This window comes from Pseudonaja textilis, chromosome 3 (assembly GCF_049901715.1).
Source record: "Pseudonaja textilis isolate UNSWEBS1 chromosome 3, rPseTex1.2, whole genome shotgun sequence".
In the NCBI taxonomy this organism is placed as follows: domain Eukaryota; kingdom Metazoa; phylum Chordata; class Lepidosauria; order Squamata; family Elapidae; genus Pseudonaja; species Pseudonaja textilis.
The window spans coordinates 195,189,076-195,207,534 of record NC_141992.1 but is presented as its reverse complement, the minus strand read 5'-3'; the positions used below and the strand labels follow the sequence as shown (position 1 = coordinate 195,207,534).

At 45.0% G+C, this 18,459-nt stretch overlaps 1 protein-coding gene across 2 annotated transcripts in view; it reads right to left on the bottom strand.

Annotated features, from left to right (window-relative positions):
• Window positions 1–18,459, bottom strand: part of DENND3 (DENN domain containing 3) — a 58,552-nt gene that overhangs the window by 16,205 nt on the left and 23,888 nt on the right. For both annotated transcript variants that reach the window (XM_087931763.1, XM_087931764.1), the window contains 10 exons: window positions 17,999–18,154; window positions 16,917–17,013; window positions 15,554–15,657; window positions 13,900–14,081; window positions 12,203–12,724; window positions 8,590–8,852; window positions 4,865–5,035; window positions 3,297–3,426; window positions 2,151–2,258; window positions 22–158 (listed from right to left, as the gene is read on the bottom strand). In XM_087931763.1, the coding sequence (XP_087787889.1) occupies window positions 22–158; window positions 2,151–2,258; window positions 3,297–3,426; window positions 4,865–5,035; window positions 8,590–8,852; window positions 12,203–12,724; window positions 13,900–14,081; window positions 15,554–15,657; window positions 16,917–17,013; window positions 17,999–18,154 (1,870 nt within the window). The remainder of the gene's footprint in view (window positions 1–21; window positions 159–2,150; window positions 2,259–3,296; window positions 3,427–4,864; window positions 5,036–8,589; window positions 8,853–12,202; window positions 12,725–13,899; window positions 14,082–15,553; window positions 15,658–16,916; window positions 17,014–17,998; window positions 18,155–18,459) is intronic.

Genomic DNA, 18,459 nt, shown 5'->3' with positions numbered 1-18,459 from the left:
TCCATTGTCAATGTCACCTACCAGTTTAGAGTTCCCCACTTTAAAAGAATGCTGTAGAGACCACGTTGAGGCATCAAAGACCACAACCTTCCCTCCATTCAAAGCGCACCACAATTTTGGATGGGTGTCTCCATGCTTTTCGGTGGGTTCCAGCTGCCCTAAAGATTTAGAGAATTTTACATTATATGGTTGGAATTTATGGGGGAAAAAAATGATATCCCTAAGATTTGGAGTAGCCAAGAAGACTTTGCAGTCAACCTCCCCGATTTAATCTGCACGACGGCAACCGAAAGGATTGTAGCAACCCATTTTACGTTACAACAAAGAATGCTACTGAATCTTAAGAACACAGAATAGAGTTGGAAGGGACCTTGGAGGTCTTCTAGTCCAACTCTGCTCAAGTAGGAGATCCTATAGCAGACAAGTAGCTGTCCAATCTCTTCTTGAAAACCTCCACTGATGGAGCACCCACAACTTCTGGAGCCAAGCTTTTCCACTGATAAATGGTTCTCACTGTCAGGAAATGTCTCTTTAGTTCTAGCTCAGATCTCTGTTTAATATTTAATCCTTCCATCCTTCCATCCCCCAAATGACCAGCTTTCTGCAAGAAGCAGGCATGATATTCCCCTCTGAAAAAAAAAATCGGGGCTGGCCAAAAGAGACCCTGAGCTGCACGCCAAGAAATCGTACACACAACACCAATGCTACACACCCTTCCTTTCCAGCCGGTCAGGTGTGGCTCGGCTCCGGAGCTGGGCAGCCGCTTCCCTGGTGGCGGGCCGAGACTGCCGTCCAGGGAGCGCCCGCTGCTTTCCCTCGCCAGGGCCGGGCGGTGGCGTGTTGCCCTGCGCCACGTGGCCCCTGCCTGGCAGTGTGCTTCTCGGCACGAGGCAGCCGGGTTGCTCAAGGAGCCCGGCTGGCCAGGCGAGGGGAAGGCAATGAGGGCCCTGCTGGGCTGGGGCGGAAAACCCACTTGACAAGGGGCCGGGGAAGCCTGCGGGCGGAGGACCAAGCGCGCTAGGAGGCAGAGATTCTGCCGAGGCCGTCAGACAGAGAGACAGCTGGTCTGCTCCGGTGCCGCTGCTGCCGTTGCAAAGTGCCACCGTGGCTCTTCCTTTTTGCCTTTCCCTTCCCGAGGCAACGCGGGACAGGAGCCGCACGGAGACCCCCTCCTGACTCAGGGGGCCTCCGAGGGGAGGGGAAGGAGGAGAAGGGGGAAAGGGTGAGGCCGATTCCCCCAAAAATCGGAATTCCGATTTTAATCGGAAGAATATCATGTCTGAAGAAGTATCAATCCTTCTCTTCTCCACCATCCAGTCAGAGCTGAAGAAGCTCCTTGGATGAGAAGCAAAACGTCTTCAAAGAAAAAACAAGAAAGTCCAGTTGCCTCCTGAAAAAGCACTTTTGAGACAACACATGACCTGGATGACAAAGAATCTCTACAGACTTTGGAGAACTTTTCTCTACTCCTTCATTATGATGTCATTTGCTGAACACCTTTTCATGTTTATAAAGATAATGTCAGGATTCCGGCAGTTACCCCTAATTAAGTCATGGGTCTCAAAGCAAACTTCCAAAACTTCCAAAGGGATTTATTGGGAGTTAACATGCCTGGCACTGCCTTGGTGTAGTCAAACTCTGAGGCGCATCATTCATTGTCACCCTTGACCCTAGTTTTCCCCCCAGGGGTATCATAATTCATATTATCCAATGGGACACATCCATAGCCAAGAGTCATCAATCATGCTCTCCAGTTAGAATTTTGCACGGCAGAAACTTCAGTCCCCTAGTTACTATCTTTGAAAAACTATTTATGGAATGCCCTTTCGATTTCCAAGCCGCCGCACTGCTTTTTCAAACCCTTTCCCCTCCCCTTTCTGTTGGCAACTCTAAAAAGACCATAGAAATATTTTACGAGTTGACGGATAGATCTTGGATTCCGAAAAATTCCCACAACACTCAACATTGGCTTTCAGGGAAAAGCAACGGCTCAATGTCCCTGAGTCATGAAGCTGGATGAGTTTAGCCGTGTCTTTTGACTACGTCAGCACCTGGGACCGTTGTTGAAAGACCACTGTATCCCCTATTTTAATGAATGTAGGGAGCCGGGCAGGCAGCGTCATGAAGTGAGACCACGTTCAATCCCATACCTGGTGTATAGAGCAAGACTTCCACGGCTTGTGGGAAGGTTTCACCCGCCGATGGGTTGATCTTGTGCTTTAGTGTTTCAGACGTGGTTTTGGGGACCATCATGGGCACTGGACAAATAGAAGACATGCATGTTTAAAGGTGGTTATAGCGCCAAAAGGAAAAACTTAGAAGGCAGGTCAGGGAGGAAGGGCAAGCTCTCCATAGAGAAAGCCATATATGAGCGATCTATAGCAATTCTTGGTATCCTTCATAGCTACCCTGTTCCCCTCAAAATATGACCTATCCCAAAAGTAAGTCCTGGCTTGACTTTTTTTTTTTCACGTGCCCAATATAAGCCCTATCCTCAAAATAAGCCCTTATTGAGATCCTGCCCACTCCAGAGTGCATGGGTAAAAATTAAGCTAGAGTCCGGATGAGGGGGTGCTACTTACCCTTGGATAGTTGTAGCCAGGCCTCGCACACCCCAACACCTGCCTTGCCGGCCCATTTCTTCTGCAGCCAACAAGGCTGGCAAGTTTTTCTTGAAGGCCTCTATGGCTGATAACAAAGCTCTGGATCGATCCGAAGCTCTATTATCAGCTGCAGAGGCCTTCAGGAAAGTCCTGCTGGCCACAGAAGAAGAAGTTTCTGAAGGCCTCTGACAGCGAAAAAGGACGACGCGCGCAAGTGAGGTTAGTGGATGACATCCCCTTAAAATAAGACCTGGTGCCTTTTTTGGTGGCAAAAAAAAAAAATAAGATACGGTCCTATTTTCGGGGAAAAACGGTAGAAGATAATTATGGTCACTTGCAACTCTGCACTTGGGCTACCGTCCAACACAAGAGTGTAAAGGAGGCCACACAATTCACACTACCAAAATAGTATTATCAACTGAGTGGTGTGGTGGCCTAGAGGTGAAACCTCTCGCCTCACAATCAGGAGGCTGTAAGTTCGATCCTAGGTAAAGGCAGCTATGTTATCTCTCTGGGCACGCTGAGATTATATCTGCTGAATATAACTCTGCATTGGTGACAGGAAGGGCATCGGGTCAGTAAACACTCAGCTCCATTCAGTGGCTCAAGATCCCATCCCACAAGAGATTATGGGGTCATTAAAAGACGATAGTGGGAAGGGTATTATTTACTGTAAACGACCCTTCAACTCACCTTCGTTCTTCATCCTGTCAAAGTAAGACAGCTTCGAAGCTGCATAGATTATTTTGGAGGACTGCAGAGAACCCACTACTGCGTCCATCAGAAGAACGTTGGTGAGGGCTTGTTGAAGGTACTGTGGATCCTGAAAGGGAAGAGATGGGATGTTGAGATGAACAACCAGATGAACAAAACCCTGACTGCAACCTGCACGTACTATGCACGAGAGTCCATGTGAATTTTCCCCAATGTATACTGTGGGAATCGTGTATGAAGTTCTGGGCCTCTTAACATAGATTATTCTGTACATCACAAATCCAAATATGAATGTGGAATTGCGGATTTTACTCCTTAAAACTAGGACTCTGCATTCTTGGGCAGAAGAAGTCCAAGTTTGGGGTCTTGGAACAGACAAATTCAATTAAAATCCGTGTGGGGAGGGTTGAACTACAAGACCTCCCTTCCAACTCTTTTATTCTGAAATTCTTGGGATCCTTAAAGACAAAACAATATAATTGGTTAATCAAGGAAGAGGAGATGTTTGAAATAAATCCAGGGAAATGTAATCCTTGGCATCTTTAAATAACATCCTTTGGAAATAGTTTGGAAATTCAAACAGCTAGAAACTATCTACTCTACTCTTGATGTCCTTCCATTGTTTGCTAAATCTCTGGAGCATTATTCACCTCCAAAGCCATTTTTGTCACGTTATAGTTCCGATGTTACTTGTAAGATAAACATAAAGGTTCCCTTCGCACATACATGCTAGTTGTTTCTGGCTCTAGAGGGCGGTGCTCATCTCTGGTACAAAGCCAAAGAGCCAGAGCTGTCCAAAGATAATAATAACAGATAATAACAGATAATCAGAGTTGGAAGAGACCTTATAGGTTATCTAGTCCAACCCACCGCCCAAGTGGGAAACCCGACACCATTTCTGGCAGTCCAATCTCTTCTTGAAGGTCTCAAGTGATGGCGCTCCCACAACTTCCAAGGGCAAGCCAAAGACGTCTCCGTGGTCATGTGGCCGGCATGACTAAACGCCGAAGGCGCACGGAACGCTGTTACCTTCCCACCAAAGTGGTCCCTATTTTTCTACTTGCATTTTTAACATATTTGCGAACTGCAAGGTTTGCAGAAGCTGGGAGAAGTACCAGGAGCTCACTCTGGTATGCGGCGCTAGGGATTCGAACTGACGACCTTTCTGATCGACAAGCTCAGCATCTTAACCACTGAGCCACTGCGTCCCTGAAGTTAATTGTAGTGTTACTTGTATTGTATTGTCACTAGATGTTACTTGTGGTCCCAGATGTTACTTGTAGTGGGTCACAATAAAGTCAAACCAAGGAACACGAATGCTGCAATTAAGAAAAAGTCAGAAGAACTGAAGAGACGAAGCTTCCAACAAATTGGAAGCAGAGAAGATGTTAAGCTTCATTAATATGGAAGCTTGGATGATGGTCGCCTTACTTGCTCAATTATTAATCTTGCCATCTGGCAAAGTCACATGAAATAGGAATCAGAGAAGGTGAAAGATTGTAAAAAAATGGGCCCGCGTTATTTATTAACCCACGCAACGTCCGAACCTTGTGATCATCTGCCATTTTCTTCCCAGCGCACATCTCTTTCACCATCAAGTGCCAAAGGTCGCACTCGGACTTCAGATTTGCTTCAAAAACGTCCTTTTTGTACTTGACTCTTATCTTCAAGGTGGGAATCTTGAGGAGAAGAAAAGTGACGGTGGTATTTCTCACTTCCTGCAGGGGGAATGTAGAAAAGGAAGGGCTCAGAGCCACAATAAGGCAACACACACGGTTCTGTTTTCATCTTTTCTCATGGCCCCTTCCTCCCCCAAGATCTCATGGAGCAGAGAAGGTAATTGGGTTCTGTTTTTTTTTTTTTTTTTGCTATCAATGTCAGGAGCCCCAGCCCAGAGGACTTTGGTCTAATACATCCGGGAGGCCCACAGTGTCCTGTTGTGTATTTTTCAGTGTTAAAAAAATCTACTCTTTCTCCGGATTGGGAAAATCTGTTCTTTCTCCGGATCTTCTGTCCCGGCCACTTTTTACAGAGGCCCGATCGAGAGCCATTTAACAAACTGCATCCCTGTTTGGTTTGGTGGCAGCAAATAGAAAGCCCCTACAGAGAGTGGTGAGGACAGTGGAGAAGAGTATAGGAAGCTCGCTTCCCATTATTCAGGATGCTGCCTGTAAACGCTATGTGCTTAGCATTGTTAGAGACCCCACACACCTACTTTATGGTCTGTTTCTGTTGCTCCCCTCTGGGAGAAGGTTTCAACGTATTTCTAACAGGACTAACTACCAGATACTGTAACAGTTTTGTTCCCTAGGCCATCAGTCTGGTAAACTTGCAAGATTCGTTTTTCTTGCCATGTACACGTATAACATCCAAACTAGACTGTGTTGTTTCTCTGTGTCACATAATATATGTGGCTATGTGGATATATGCATATTTTTATTTATGTATTTATTTATTCTATCATGATTGTATAGCATATATTGGAGGTGGTGACACTCCTCTGAGAGCTGCACATGATGAAATTTCATTTTAATGTATGCCGATCAGTGTATATTCAAAGTAACAATAAAGTTATTCTACGTTCTATCTTTGTTAGGAATAACAAGGTTACCTAACGTAGTTTGGGTAAAATAATATATATAAACTATGATAGTAAGTTTAAATGTGTGTCATTTTAAACTGCAAAGCATGTAATTTTGGGTGCGGTGTGAAACCGCCATAAGAGGGAGCAAGAGAACCTGACGATTGCTGGTTTGATGAATTGATGGTTTGTTAACTGCGTGTTTTCCCTACTACTGAGTTGCTGAAGGGAGAAAGGAGGTTTGACTTCTTCATATCTCTATTGCGAGAAGATATATTACTGGACTGATATTTGTAAGTTTACTGACCACTTTTTCGACACTGGACTTTGCAACTGAATAATCCCCGGACGGACTGAACTAGTGAATGATATATGGACTGTATGACTATGCTATAACTCTTACTGGAATAAACTATTTAACTGGCACATTGTATCTGTTTTTACTGAGTGTAAGCTACAAAAACGTTTATCTCACATATTTTGCCTGCCTGCCGTGCAGATACTGCTAGGGTGTATCCCTAACAACCTTCCTCCTTCCTTTCTTGGTGGGATACATCCTGTTTTGCTCAGGCATGTCAGTATACAGGTATTCCTCAACTTACAACCATTCATTTAGTGATCTGTCATGCCCCTTTCGGAGTCTGAATCCAAGAAGGAAGACGAACAGCTGACAGGGAGTGGGAGTGAGGCTCCGTTGGCTGTGGAGGAAACTGGGGAAGGGCAAAGTCAGGCTGGGCAGAGCAGGGGAGAGGTAGAACAAGGGAGAGGGAGTTCAAAGGAAGACCCAGGCCCACCCCCCCCTCTTCATCCTAGGGCACACAAGGAAGAACGGAGAAGAGAGCAATGTGGGTTGCGTGGCTTATGGGGGAGGAAAGGGCCTTGATTCCCTTCATAAAGAGATGGTAGCTGAGTGCGGTGTCTGCTGGGAACAAACATGAGTTTATCTTGTGTTGACTGTAGTTATCTGCGTTCCTGGCATCCTCCCAACTGGGTTGATTTACTGCTATTCCTTTACTTCTGGAATTCCTTATCTTCTTGCCCTGCCAGATTAATTACCTCATCTTGCCTTGATTGGACTTATAAAGTTTTTGTTGACCACGTTTTGGACTTGATTCTCTGCAGCCCCAAAGCTGTTCCTGGGAGTTTTTCTCCAGCTCAGAAAGTAACCAGGACATTGGGGGCAAAGTTGGAGGGACTCCTACTGATTATCTGACTGTGTTGCCTTTGTGCCCTGGGTCATCACAGTGACCATTCAAAGTTACAACAGCCCTGAAAAAAGTGATTGAGGACTGTTTTTCACACTTATGACCATTGTAGTAGCATCCCCCTGGTCACATAGTCCCGTGGCATAGTGGACCGCACTATATGGAGCATAGGCTACTGTTTTGATGACCAGCCACAGGGAACTGAACCCAGGTGATGGAAACCTCTTTCTGCTGCAGGGTGAAAACACAATTTGCAATAACAACAAGGAGGAGATAAAAGTCCCCTAAAGCACCATTTGGAATCGTGGATTTTGTGTTTGCAATGAGACAAGGGGGAAAAAAAAGAAACTTTGATTCTGTGTTTGTAAATTAAGACAGGCTTATTATTATACAAATGGCTTGTACATATTGCTGTGTAAGAGCAAAAAAGTTGTAGTTGTAATGTAATGTGTCTTTTTCCTTTATTTTTCCCCATTACATTATACTCCCTCTTTTTCCCTTCCTCTCTTCTTACTCTTCCTTGTTTTTTTTTCCTTTGTATTTTATACTTGGATAAACTAATAAAAAAGTTTTAATTGGAATTGTGGATGTCTCCATGTTTAAGCCAAGATCAAAGGCGTGTTTCAAGTCAAGTTTCCTTCAGACCCATCGTTGTTGGTGCTCCAATGGAAAGACTCCGGAAGGAAAAAAAAATCAGCCAATGAAAAAGAAAAAGACCAGGGTATTGACTATAGGCAGTCCTCCAATTACAACTGTAATTGTGCCCCAAATTTCTGTTGCTAAGCAAGACAGTTGTTAAGTGAATTTCACCCCATTTTACCAACTTTCTTGCCACGGCAGTTGAGTGAATCTGCCAACTCAAAAATATTTCTCTGGTCTCTTAAGAGTTGCCAGCAGAAAGGGAGTAGAGGAAGCAGTGCATTCCTTAGATAATTTCTAGGTGACCGAAGCTTCTGGCACGCAAGATTATTACTGAAGAGCATGATTGATGACTCTTGGCTATGGATTTGTCCCATTGGAGAATATACATCCAGCGGGTGAGGAATGACCAGGGTCAAGGGGGAAATGAATGATGTATCTCAGAGTTGGCTACACCCAGGTAGCACTGGCATGTTCACCCCTAATAAATCTTCTTTAAACATCTTGAGAGATGTGGCTAGAGACTCATGATTTAAATGGGGTGGGTGCCGGAGCCCTGATAGAATCACTGTTAAGTCAGTAATACCATCGTTAAGTGAATCTGGCTGGTCAGAAGGTCGCAAAAGGAGTTACGTTACCCCAGGGAGCACGGCGACCATTGTTAAGTTCGAACCAGTTGCCAAACATCTGAAATTTGATGACATGACTATGAGGATGCTACAAGGCTCGTGAGTGTGAAAACGGTCATAAATCTGATTTTTTTTCCCCCACTGGGGCTGTTAGAACTCTGAACGGTCACAACATGGTCGTTAAATAGAACGCAACCTGTGCTTTTTGTTGGGCTCACCTCTATATCTCTGAATGTGGCAATATCTTGATAGCCGGGACAAGCTCCTTCCATCAACAGAAACAGGCGTTTCGGCGTCAGTGCGATTTTGCCGACTCCTTTGTTGGTTTTGATGGAGTTGGACAACTTGTAAACACACTCGTTTTTGTCCAGGTGTTCTAGGACGCTCGGCGGCAGGTTGACATCCTGAGCTTCTGCTTCTGTTTCCTTCCAGTAGGTATAAAAGTCTTTAAAGGTTTCCGGGTCGATTTGTTTTTGCTGCCCTTAAAAATTAAGAAAATGTTTTATCATAATGAACGTTTGTGGATCTCCTGTACATCAAACGTTACAAAAAGAGAGATGGGTGGATGAATGATAGGAGATAGGTAGGTAGGTAGGTAGGTAGGTAGGTAGGTAGGTAGATAGATAGATAGATAGATAGATAGATGATAGATAGATAGATAGATAGATAGATAGATAGATAGATAGGCAGGCAGGCAGGCAGGCAGGCAGGCAGGCAGGCAGGCAGGCAGACAGACATCTCAATGTTTTATATCCACCATTCTAACAGCACGACCAGAGATGTTAGGACTTAAAAAGACCCTGACTGGTTCTGGTCCAAATTATAACTTCAGATCTTTTCACCAGTCTATGTGGCGAAATTTTAAGGGGCACTCGGATACTCTGCATTCGAGGGTTTCTCAACATACAAGCAACATTGAACCCCCAATTAAAAATCGGCCAAAGAAAGACAAAAAAATCAGGCTATTTACTACAGGCAGTCCTTGACTTATGGCTTCCCCATGGACTTTGCTAATCAGAAGCTTGTATGTTGAGATGCAAAAGGGGATCACCTGACACCCCCCTGGGACACTGTGACAGTCATAAATATGAATCTGTCACCAAGCACCTGAATTATGATCACCTCACTGTTGGGGTACTGAAATGGTTGTGTGAAAAATGGTCTAATCACGTTTTTTCCAGTGCTTTTCTAACTTTGAAGGCTCAATAAATGAACTGTTGTAAGTTGAGGACTACCTGTAGAGGTAGTCCTTGATTTACGACTGTTTGCTTGATGAGCATTCAAAGTTATGACCTGCCTGAAAAAGGGGAGCTAGGACTCAACTCCAATGGTTGCTTCCTACGATTGCGTGACTTCTCCTGGGTCCCTTGGCAATAGCATTTCTAACCGTTTGGGGCATCGCGTGGTCACATTTGGGGCAAAACCTGGAAGTTACAACCGGTTTCCTGCAAAACTGCGCCTTGGCAAACAATGGGTTAAGGGTTAGGGTTTCTGACGCTTGTGAAGAATAACCTTCTAAAAGTTGTTCTTTTGATTTACCTTTAATCAGAGCCCAGGTGGTGGCGCAGTGGTTAGAATGCAGCATCGCAGGCTAACTTGGCTAACTCGGCTCACTGTCAGCAGTTCAATCCTGACTGGTTGACTCAGCTTTCCATCCTTGCAATGTGGGTCAAATGAGGACCCAGATTGTTGGGGCCAGTTATGCTGATTCCCTAAACTGCTTAGAGAGGGCTGGAAAGCACCGTGAAGGGATATATAAGTCTAAGTGTTATTGCTCTTCCTTCCTTCCCCTTCCTTCCTTCCTCTCATGTCCCTGTCGGAGTCTGAATCCGAGGAGGAAGATGGAACAGCTGACAGGGAGTGGGAATGTGGCTCCGTTGGCTGTGGAGGAAACTGGGGAAGGGCAAAGTCTGTCTGGGCAGAAGAGGGGAGAGGTAGAACAAGGGAGAGGGAGTTCAGAGGAAGACCCAGGCCCACCCCCTCTTCATCCTAGGGCACACAGGGAGGAACGGAGAAGAGAATAAAGTGTGTCGCATGGCTTACGGGAGAGGAAAGGGCCCTGATTCCCTTAATTAGCCACAGCTGGGGAGGGAGTTTAAATGAGATCCAAGCTGACTGCGGCATCTGCTTGGGAGCAAACGTGAGTTTATCTTGTGTGTACTTTGGTTCTGCGTTCCTGACATCCTCCCAACCATGTTGAGTTATTGCCGTGCCTTTACGCCTGGAATTCCAGGGCATTCATTTAATGATTGTTGAGTTTGCTTTACAGCCAGTGCCAAAAAAACAGGTTGTAAAATTGGATTGGCGATGAGACTCATCCAATTTACAACTGTCATGGCATATGACGGTAATGATCAAACTTCATGATAGTCGTTATCTCGGGGACGACCTGCGTTTTTGTCCAGGTGCTATTCTCCAAAGCACCTGAAGGCAGGACAAGAAGGAAGCAATGGATGGAAATTAATCAAGGAGAGAAGCAATCAAGAACTAAGGAGATATTTCCTAACAGTGGGAACAATAAACCAGCAGAACGGCTTGCCCTCAGAAGTTGTGGGTGCTCCAACACTGGAGGTTTTAAAGAAGGATTGCACAAACATTTGTCTATACTCATGACAGAAGAACAAAGAGCTGGAAAAAGAATGCTCACGAAGCGTCTATGGAGATTCTCCAGTCGTCCAGGTCATGGTTGTCCAAAAGGTCTTTTTTTTTCAGGAGTCAACTGGACTGTCAACTCATAAAACATTTTGTACACACGCTTTACAGTTGACAATAGAAAGAAGGGGGGGGTAGGGGAGTTTCAAACAGCAGATGGCAGAATGGAATCGAAAGTACATTCCATTCATATTTTCTTCAAACACTGATTAGATGACTGAAGCTTCCGCTGTGCAAAAATCTAATTGGAGAACATGATTGATGACTCTTGGCTATGGATGGTTTTCGTTGGATGATACACCCGGGGAGTGTGGGGCGGAGGCAGGATCAAGGGTGACAGTGAATTATGTATCTCAGAGTTGACTATGCCCAGGCAAATGCCGGACGTAGAATGTTAACTTCAAGTAAATCTTTTTTTTACTTTTGGGAGTGTGTTTCGAGGCTCATGATTTAATTGGAGTAACTGCCGGAATCCTGACATGGACTTTCTGGTTATTCTTTGAAGACATTTCGCTTCTCATCCAAAGAAGCTTCTTCAGCTCTGACTGGATGGTGGGGAATGGAAGGGTTTATATTCCTTGCAAACTGTTGGTCATTTGCATCCTTTTAGCAGATGGTTAAAGTCACCTGGAGGTGACCTTAACAACCCGCTGGACCATTTTATCTGGATCACTTCATAAACACATGGCACAACATAGGAGAACAAACACATCACGACTAGATTCAACAACCCATTTAAAAGACAAAGTCCACTCTTTTGAAGACAACAAAGTCCATATTTTGGACAGAGGAGATTGCTGGTTTGAAAGAGGGGCCGAAGAGGCCATCTATGTCAGAATTGATCGTCTATCTCCAATCTACAACACAGTCCTTTTTCAACCGTTCCAAGAAGGCTCCACGCCTACTTGCATCATTCAGGTGACCCTGAGGACACAGATTAAACCTCCAAGTGGCCTCAACGACCCTCTAAAAGGATGCAAATGACCAGCTGTCTGCAAGGAGTATAAATCCTGCCATTCCCCACTATCCAGTCAGAGCTGAAGAAGCTTCTGGGATGAAAAGTGAAGCGTCTTCAAAGAAAAACCAGAAAGTCCGATTGCCTCTTGGGAAAAAAAAATAAACACCTTTGGGAATTCTCACAAAGTTTCTAACCATTTTTCTTTGGTTTTCGCCCCTTACCTACGGTTAATGCATCGAACAACCGATGGATCGTGTCTGTATCTTTGACAATCCCAGATTCCTGGATACGCTTCACAAAGTCGTTCACCTGCATGTGAGTTTTTGGCAACTCAAATTTCTTCACGTGGTCATCGGTTTTAGTGACCTCTCGCTGTTTATCCAGCAGGTGACTGATCAACCTCTTCAGTTCAGGTTTCTGATCTGCCTGAGAGCGATCCAGGGGTGGGAGATTCTCGATCATTTTTCTCACAAGGTCTGTAGGGAATATCCGGATGTCCGTCTTGTACAGGTTTTGGAAATCCGAAAGCGCATTGAGGAATTTTCTTTGCATCAGGTTGACAAGTCCCCGAAGGTAGAAATACCTCGCAAGGAGCGCAGAGTTCTCCGGGGACAAAACGTGGATGGCTCTGCTGAGATGGTTACCGAAGTCGACGTAATAGGACTGGACGCTCTGACCCAGCAGTGGGAAATGGATATCTGGGATCTTGAAAGTGCTGATGGGTTTCGAAATCGATCTTTTCGCTAGGAAAAAAAGGAGAAGAAAGTGACAAAAGTGACTTGACAAGAGTTGCCAAAAAAAAGGCGCCAAGGGTTCTCGTTAATGTTCTGAATTCATTTTGAACTTCTACATATTTCTCCTCCGCGAAGAGATCACAGACTGATGGGCAGGACTAAATCAAAAAGTGAAGAGTCCTTGGTGGTTTGTTTGTTTTTTTACAGACGTTTCACATTATGAGGTTAACTTAGTTTGGGTAATCAAACGTCTCCAAGAAAACCACCAAGCTCAGAGAGCACCAAGGAACCCACAGTCTTCCTCTTCCTCCTCCTCCTCTCCTCTACCTTTCTTCCTCCTCCTCCTCTTCTTCTCCCCACCTGGCAAATCCTCACTTCCTTCTAGCACTGACGATGTTACCTAGTGTGATGACCCAGGGTGAGATACAAAACCACACTGAAGCAATTACTGGGACAAGGCAGGATAAGGGCTTGAAAACGTCCATAGATATCAAAATACACACACTGGGAAGGACACCAGAACTCAGATGAGAACGGACAGACTAGGCATATTTTCATGCGTTGTTTCCAGCACTGGCCCATGCGCAGTCCGTCCTTTTAAAACAGTCCTCATAGCTGCAGCCCATGAAGGGGATCAAGGCCCTTTCCTCCCTCATAGACCACACCATTCATGTTTCTCCCTTATCGTCTCCTCCCTGCCTGCCCTTGGATGAAGAGGGGATGGGCCTGGGTCTTCCTCTGGCTGCCCAGCTGGCCTGTACCCTTCCCCAGTTTCCTCCACAATCTCCAGAGCCACAGTTCCACTCCCTGTAGGCTGTTCCTCCTCTCCCTCAAGAGTCAGACTCCAACAGGGGCATGACATCTATTCTGGGTAATGAAACACCTGCAAGAAAACCACCAAGCTCAGAGAACACCAAGGACCCCGCCGTCTTCCTTCTCCTCCTCCTCCCTCCTCTACTCGTATCTCTCCTCCTCCTCTTCCTCCTTCTTCTCTTCTTCTCCCCACTTGGCAAATCACTTGGCTCTAGCTCTTCTCTGTGGTTTTACGGTGTATTTCAAATGATTTGAGCGTTCTCTGCTTGTTGGCTAACTCACAACATGCATCCATCCACCCATGCTAAGGTTTCCCACTCAGATTAAGCCAAGCAGCAATGGCAGCTTGGGAGGAAGTTTCTTCGTCTTACCTTGTGTGACGTCTACACTTCGAAGGGATAAATTCCTCATCGGGCCGTCGCTCGGCTTAATGTTGTGCAGATCAGGAAGGCTCATCCCCATGCGCCTGCTGAGCATGTACTGAGGATTAAACCTTTTAGAAATCATTTTCTCCATTGTCTGCCTTCTCGGGTTACCAACCAGGAAGTTGAATCTAAAGGAAGCAACAACAGTGGGTCCTCAGCTTACAACGGCTCGTTTAGGGACCGGAGTTACAGCAGCACTGAAAAAAAGGGACTTAGGAATGTTTTTTCACACTTATGACCGTTGCACCATCCCGTCCTCCCCATGGCCGCGTGATGAGAATTCAGAGGCTTGGCCACTGACTCGCATTTATGATGGTGTGATCACCTGTTGGGAACCTTCTGACGAACAAAATCAATGGAACAGCCAATTTCGTTTAACGACCCGTGTTGCTAACTGAATAGCTTAGAATTTTAGAACACAGAATAGAGTTGGAAGGGACCTTGGAGATCTTCTAGTCCAACCCTCTGCTCAAGTAGGAGATCCTGTAGCAGTCCAGACAAATAGCTTTCCAATCTCTTCTTGAAAACCTCCACTGATGGAGCACCCACAACTTCTGCAGTGATTCTCTTAACAACTGTGGCATGGAAGGTCGTAAAACAGGGCAAAACTCACTTAACAAATGTCTCACTTAGCAACAGAAATGTTGGGGCTCAACTGGGGCCATAAGTCAAGGACTACTTGTATATACACATACAAATAAAACGCAACATTATTTTATTACCTTTATTGTCAGAATATATGTGTACAATGAGATTGGCTGAGCCTCCCTTCGTGCACACAACTCACAGTGAGGACAGAAGTCCCTAGCCCAGACCCAAACTTTTTACACTACGTGATCTTGTTGCACAACGCACCGGCTCCACAAATCTATTCTACTGTGTTGACATGCAAGTTATTTTCCGTTCAGAAGTCTGACAGCCCACGGGTAGAAACTGTTCTTCAGCCTGTTGATGCAGCTGGCTGTGCTTCTACATCTCCTACCCGAGGGTAGGAGGATAAAGAAGTGCTGACCAGGATACGACTCATCCCTGAGAATCTTCCTCACTCTTCCAAGGTAGAGAGCCCTAGCCCTAACTTTTGGACCTCAGGAACTACCAAACTCATAATTTTAAATCCCGCGGACCAGAGACCCTGGGAAAAATCCCCCAAAAAGTCTGCAGGAAAATCCCCCACCCCGTTTTCCCACCGATCGATCATTCTTTATTTGGGATCGCAGGATACTGGTCTTCAGCTCTGCTCTCAGGGGGAGAAAGAGAGAGAGAGACTTTTGGCTTCATGCAAGGAAAGCAGCAGAAGTCTTTCTTTCTCTCCCCCAAATGCCGCCAGAAATGAGTCTTTGCTGACGCAGCCTCTTGGAGCAGGAGGCCTTGCAAGGTCCCAAAGACTCATTTCTGGTGGAGTTTGGGGGGAGAGAAAGAAAGACTTTTGCTGCTTTCCTTGCGTGGCAGCCAAAAGCAGAAGAAGAAAGAAGCGGAAAGAAGCAGCCCGGTGGCCAGTCCAGGCGCGTGGAGTGCCTGGGGCAAGTTCCCCCCCTTCGCCCTTTTCCCCCCTTCCCCCACCACCTCGTGTTGTTTGCAAAGCAAGTGATGTAACGTTTACCTGTCTTCTTCATTCTGGGTGCTTTGCTCTAGGTAGGCAAAAGCATCCATCCTTCCGTTAAGGCGGGCTTTGAGAAAAGAGTGGAACATATACGTTTCTAGCACCTGCACAAACACAAGAGAAGACATTACCCACCGCACAGGTAGTCCTTAACTTACAGCCATTCATTTTATTGACTGTTCGAAGTTACAGTGGCATTGAAAAAAGTGACTTTGGACCATTTTTCCTACTCGCGACCATTGCAGCCTCCCTAGGGGCACGTGATCAAAATTGGGCCACTTGGCGATTGGTTCATATTTATGACGGTTGGAGATCCCATGTGATCCCCTTTTGGGACCCTCTGAAAAGCAAAGTCAACGGGGAAAGCCAGATTCACCTAGTAATGATGTTCCTAATTTAACAACTGCAGTGTTTCACGTAACGGGTGCGGCAGGAAAAGGTCATCAAATGGGGCAAAATTCACTTAACAAGTGTCTTGCTTAACAACAGAAGTTTTGGGCTCAATTGTGGTCATAAGTCAAAGACTATCTGTATCTCCACTGTGCGAGATTATCGTGGAGAGCAAATGTTTCAGAAGTTTCTCCTTTAAGCTATACAATTTGGGATTAACACCCTTGGAGTGGTGTGGGAGTAGGAGTGGATTTCCAGAGAGGGAAAAATTGCAGACTACAGGAACCAGGAACACCACCAGAAACCTCCAGGTGGCCTCAAGCGACTCCCTCCAGAATGCAGAGAAACCTCCAAGTGGCCTCAACAACCCTTTAAAAGGATGCAAATGACCAGCTGTCTGCAAGGAATATGAATCCTTCCATTCCCCACTATTCTGTTAGAGCTGAAGAAGCTTCTTGGATGAGGAGTGAAACGTCTTCAAAAGAAAAACCAAAAAGTTGACTTGCCTCCTGAAAAAGCACCTTTGAGACAACCATGACCGGGATGACGGAGAATCTCTATGCAGACTTTTCTCCTTTAAACTATATTATTGCATACTTAAAGTAGGACTGCTACAGCAGCCGTTTCTGTGTTATATTCTTACATTCTATGAGGTCATTAAGAGTCAACAACAACTTGATGGCACCTAAGTAATCCAATATATCAAATAGTATATTATAAAAGTTAATTCTGTAGTTATGCATATTTCAGACGAACGACTTCAGTAAGTTTAACGAATATATTGGCAGAAACAAGATCATCCAAAAATGTTTGGATAGGCATACTTTCTTCAAAAGGTCAAATTATATAAAATGATATAAAACTATATATATATAAATTATATAAAACTACAGGTCAAATAAACATTTGTGGGGTTTTTTTAAAAAATTACAACATGAACTAATGGAACAATTTATGTCAAGCTCCACCTTACCTTTCTGTAAAAAGGCTGATCGTTTATTGCTCTTGTCTTTAAGAATTCTTCACTGTTAAATACTCGGTGTTCATAGTTCAAATGGTCTTTCACCTCCCTGTTGATAAAAATGGGATTACAAGAATTAACGCATGGTGTAAACCCACGGATCATCAAATGAATCCACCCAGATGTCAGGATTCCAGCAATCGCCCTAATGAAATCATGAGCCTTGAGCCAAACTTCAAAAAGCTTCAAAGAATTCATTAGGAGAAACATATTGGTAGCCGATTCTGAGACACGCAATTCACTGTCACCCTTGAGCCTGGTTTTCCCCCACCCCTTTGGGTTTATCATAATTCATATTCTCCAACGAAACATGTCCGTAGCCAAGAGTCATCAATCTGGGTGTCAGGATTCTGGCAGTTAAATCATGAGTCTCGAGCCAAACTTCCAAATCTTCAAAAGGATTTATTGGGAGTTAACATGCCAGAACTGCCTGGGTGTAGCCGACTCTGAGGCACATCGTTCATTGTCACCTTTGACCCTGGTTTTCCCCCACCCCCTGGGTGTATCGTAATTCATATTCTCCAATGGGACACATCCATAGACAAGAGTCCTCAATCATGCTCTCCAGTTAGAATTTTGCACAGCAGAAACTTCAGTCACCTAGTTACTATCTTTAAAAACATTTATGGAATGCAGTTTCGGTTTAGCAAGCTGCTGCACTGCTCCCTCTCCTCCCTTCCTGTTGGCAACTCTAAAAAGACCGGAGAAATAATTTTATGAGTTGACACTGGGTCTCCAATTGGAGTTTTGAGCACCAGAAACTCCAGTCAGTTAGTATAATTTTTGCAAGGTTCGCTTCTAAACTGCTGCATGGCTCTTTCAAACTCCTTTCCCCCCTCACTTTCGGTTGGCAACTATAAAACGGGCATAGAAAATGTTTTATGAATTGACACCAGAATTGTCTCTCGAGGCGCAAAGGGAGCAGGCTCGCTTATCCCTTCATTTAAAGGGTTTCACATTTTGAACAGGTGATGGTACCTGAAGGCGGAGGGAAGAGCTAATGGGCTCTGGAAGGAAATCTTTTGGACACCCACCTAAAGATATTGACGATTAACTGCAGAGTAATCTGTTGAATTTCAGAATTCAGCTTGTGTTGCCAAGTTCTCCGTCGGCCTTGTATTTCGAAGAAGTACGTGGAGGTTCCCAGATGGCAGAGTTCAAGGTCATAGTGCAGCTGAAGGTTTTCAGATCTGGAGGAAGAAGAGCATGGCTCGTTACAAGGAGCCAATCAAGCAGAACAGAGCTGGAAGGGACTTTGGAGGTCTTCTAGTCCAGCCCTCTGATCAAGCAGGAAACCCTATGCCATTTCAGTCAAATGGTTGTCCAGTCTCTACTTAAAAACCTCCAGTATTGGAGTACCCACACAACCTCTGCAAGCAAATTGTTCCACTGGTTAATTGTTCTCACTGTTAGGAAGTTTCTCCTTAATTCCAGGTTGCTTCTATCCTTGATCGGTCACCATTGTTTCTTGCCTTGTTTTCTGGTGCTTTGGAAA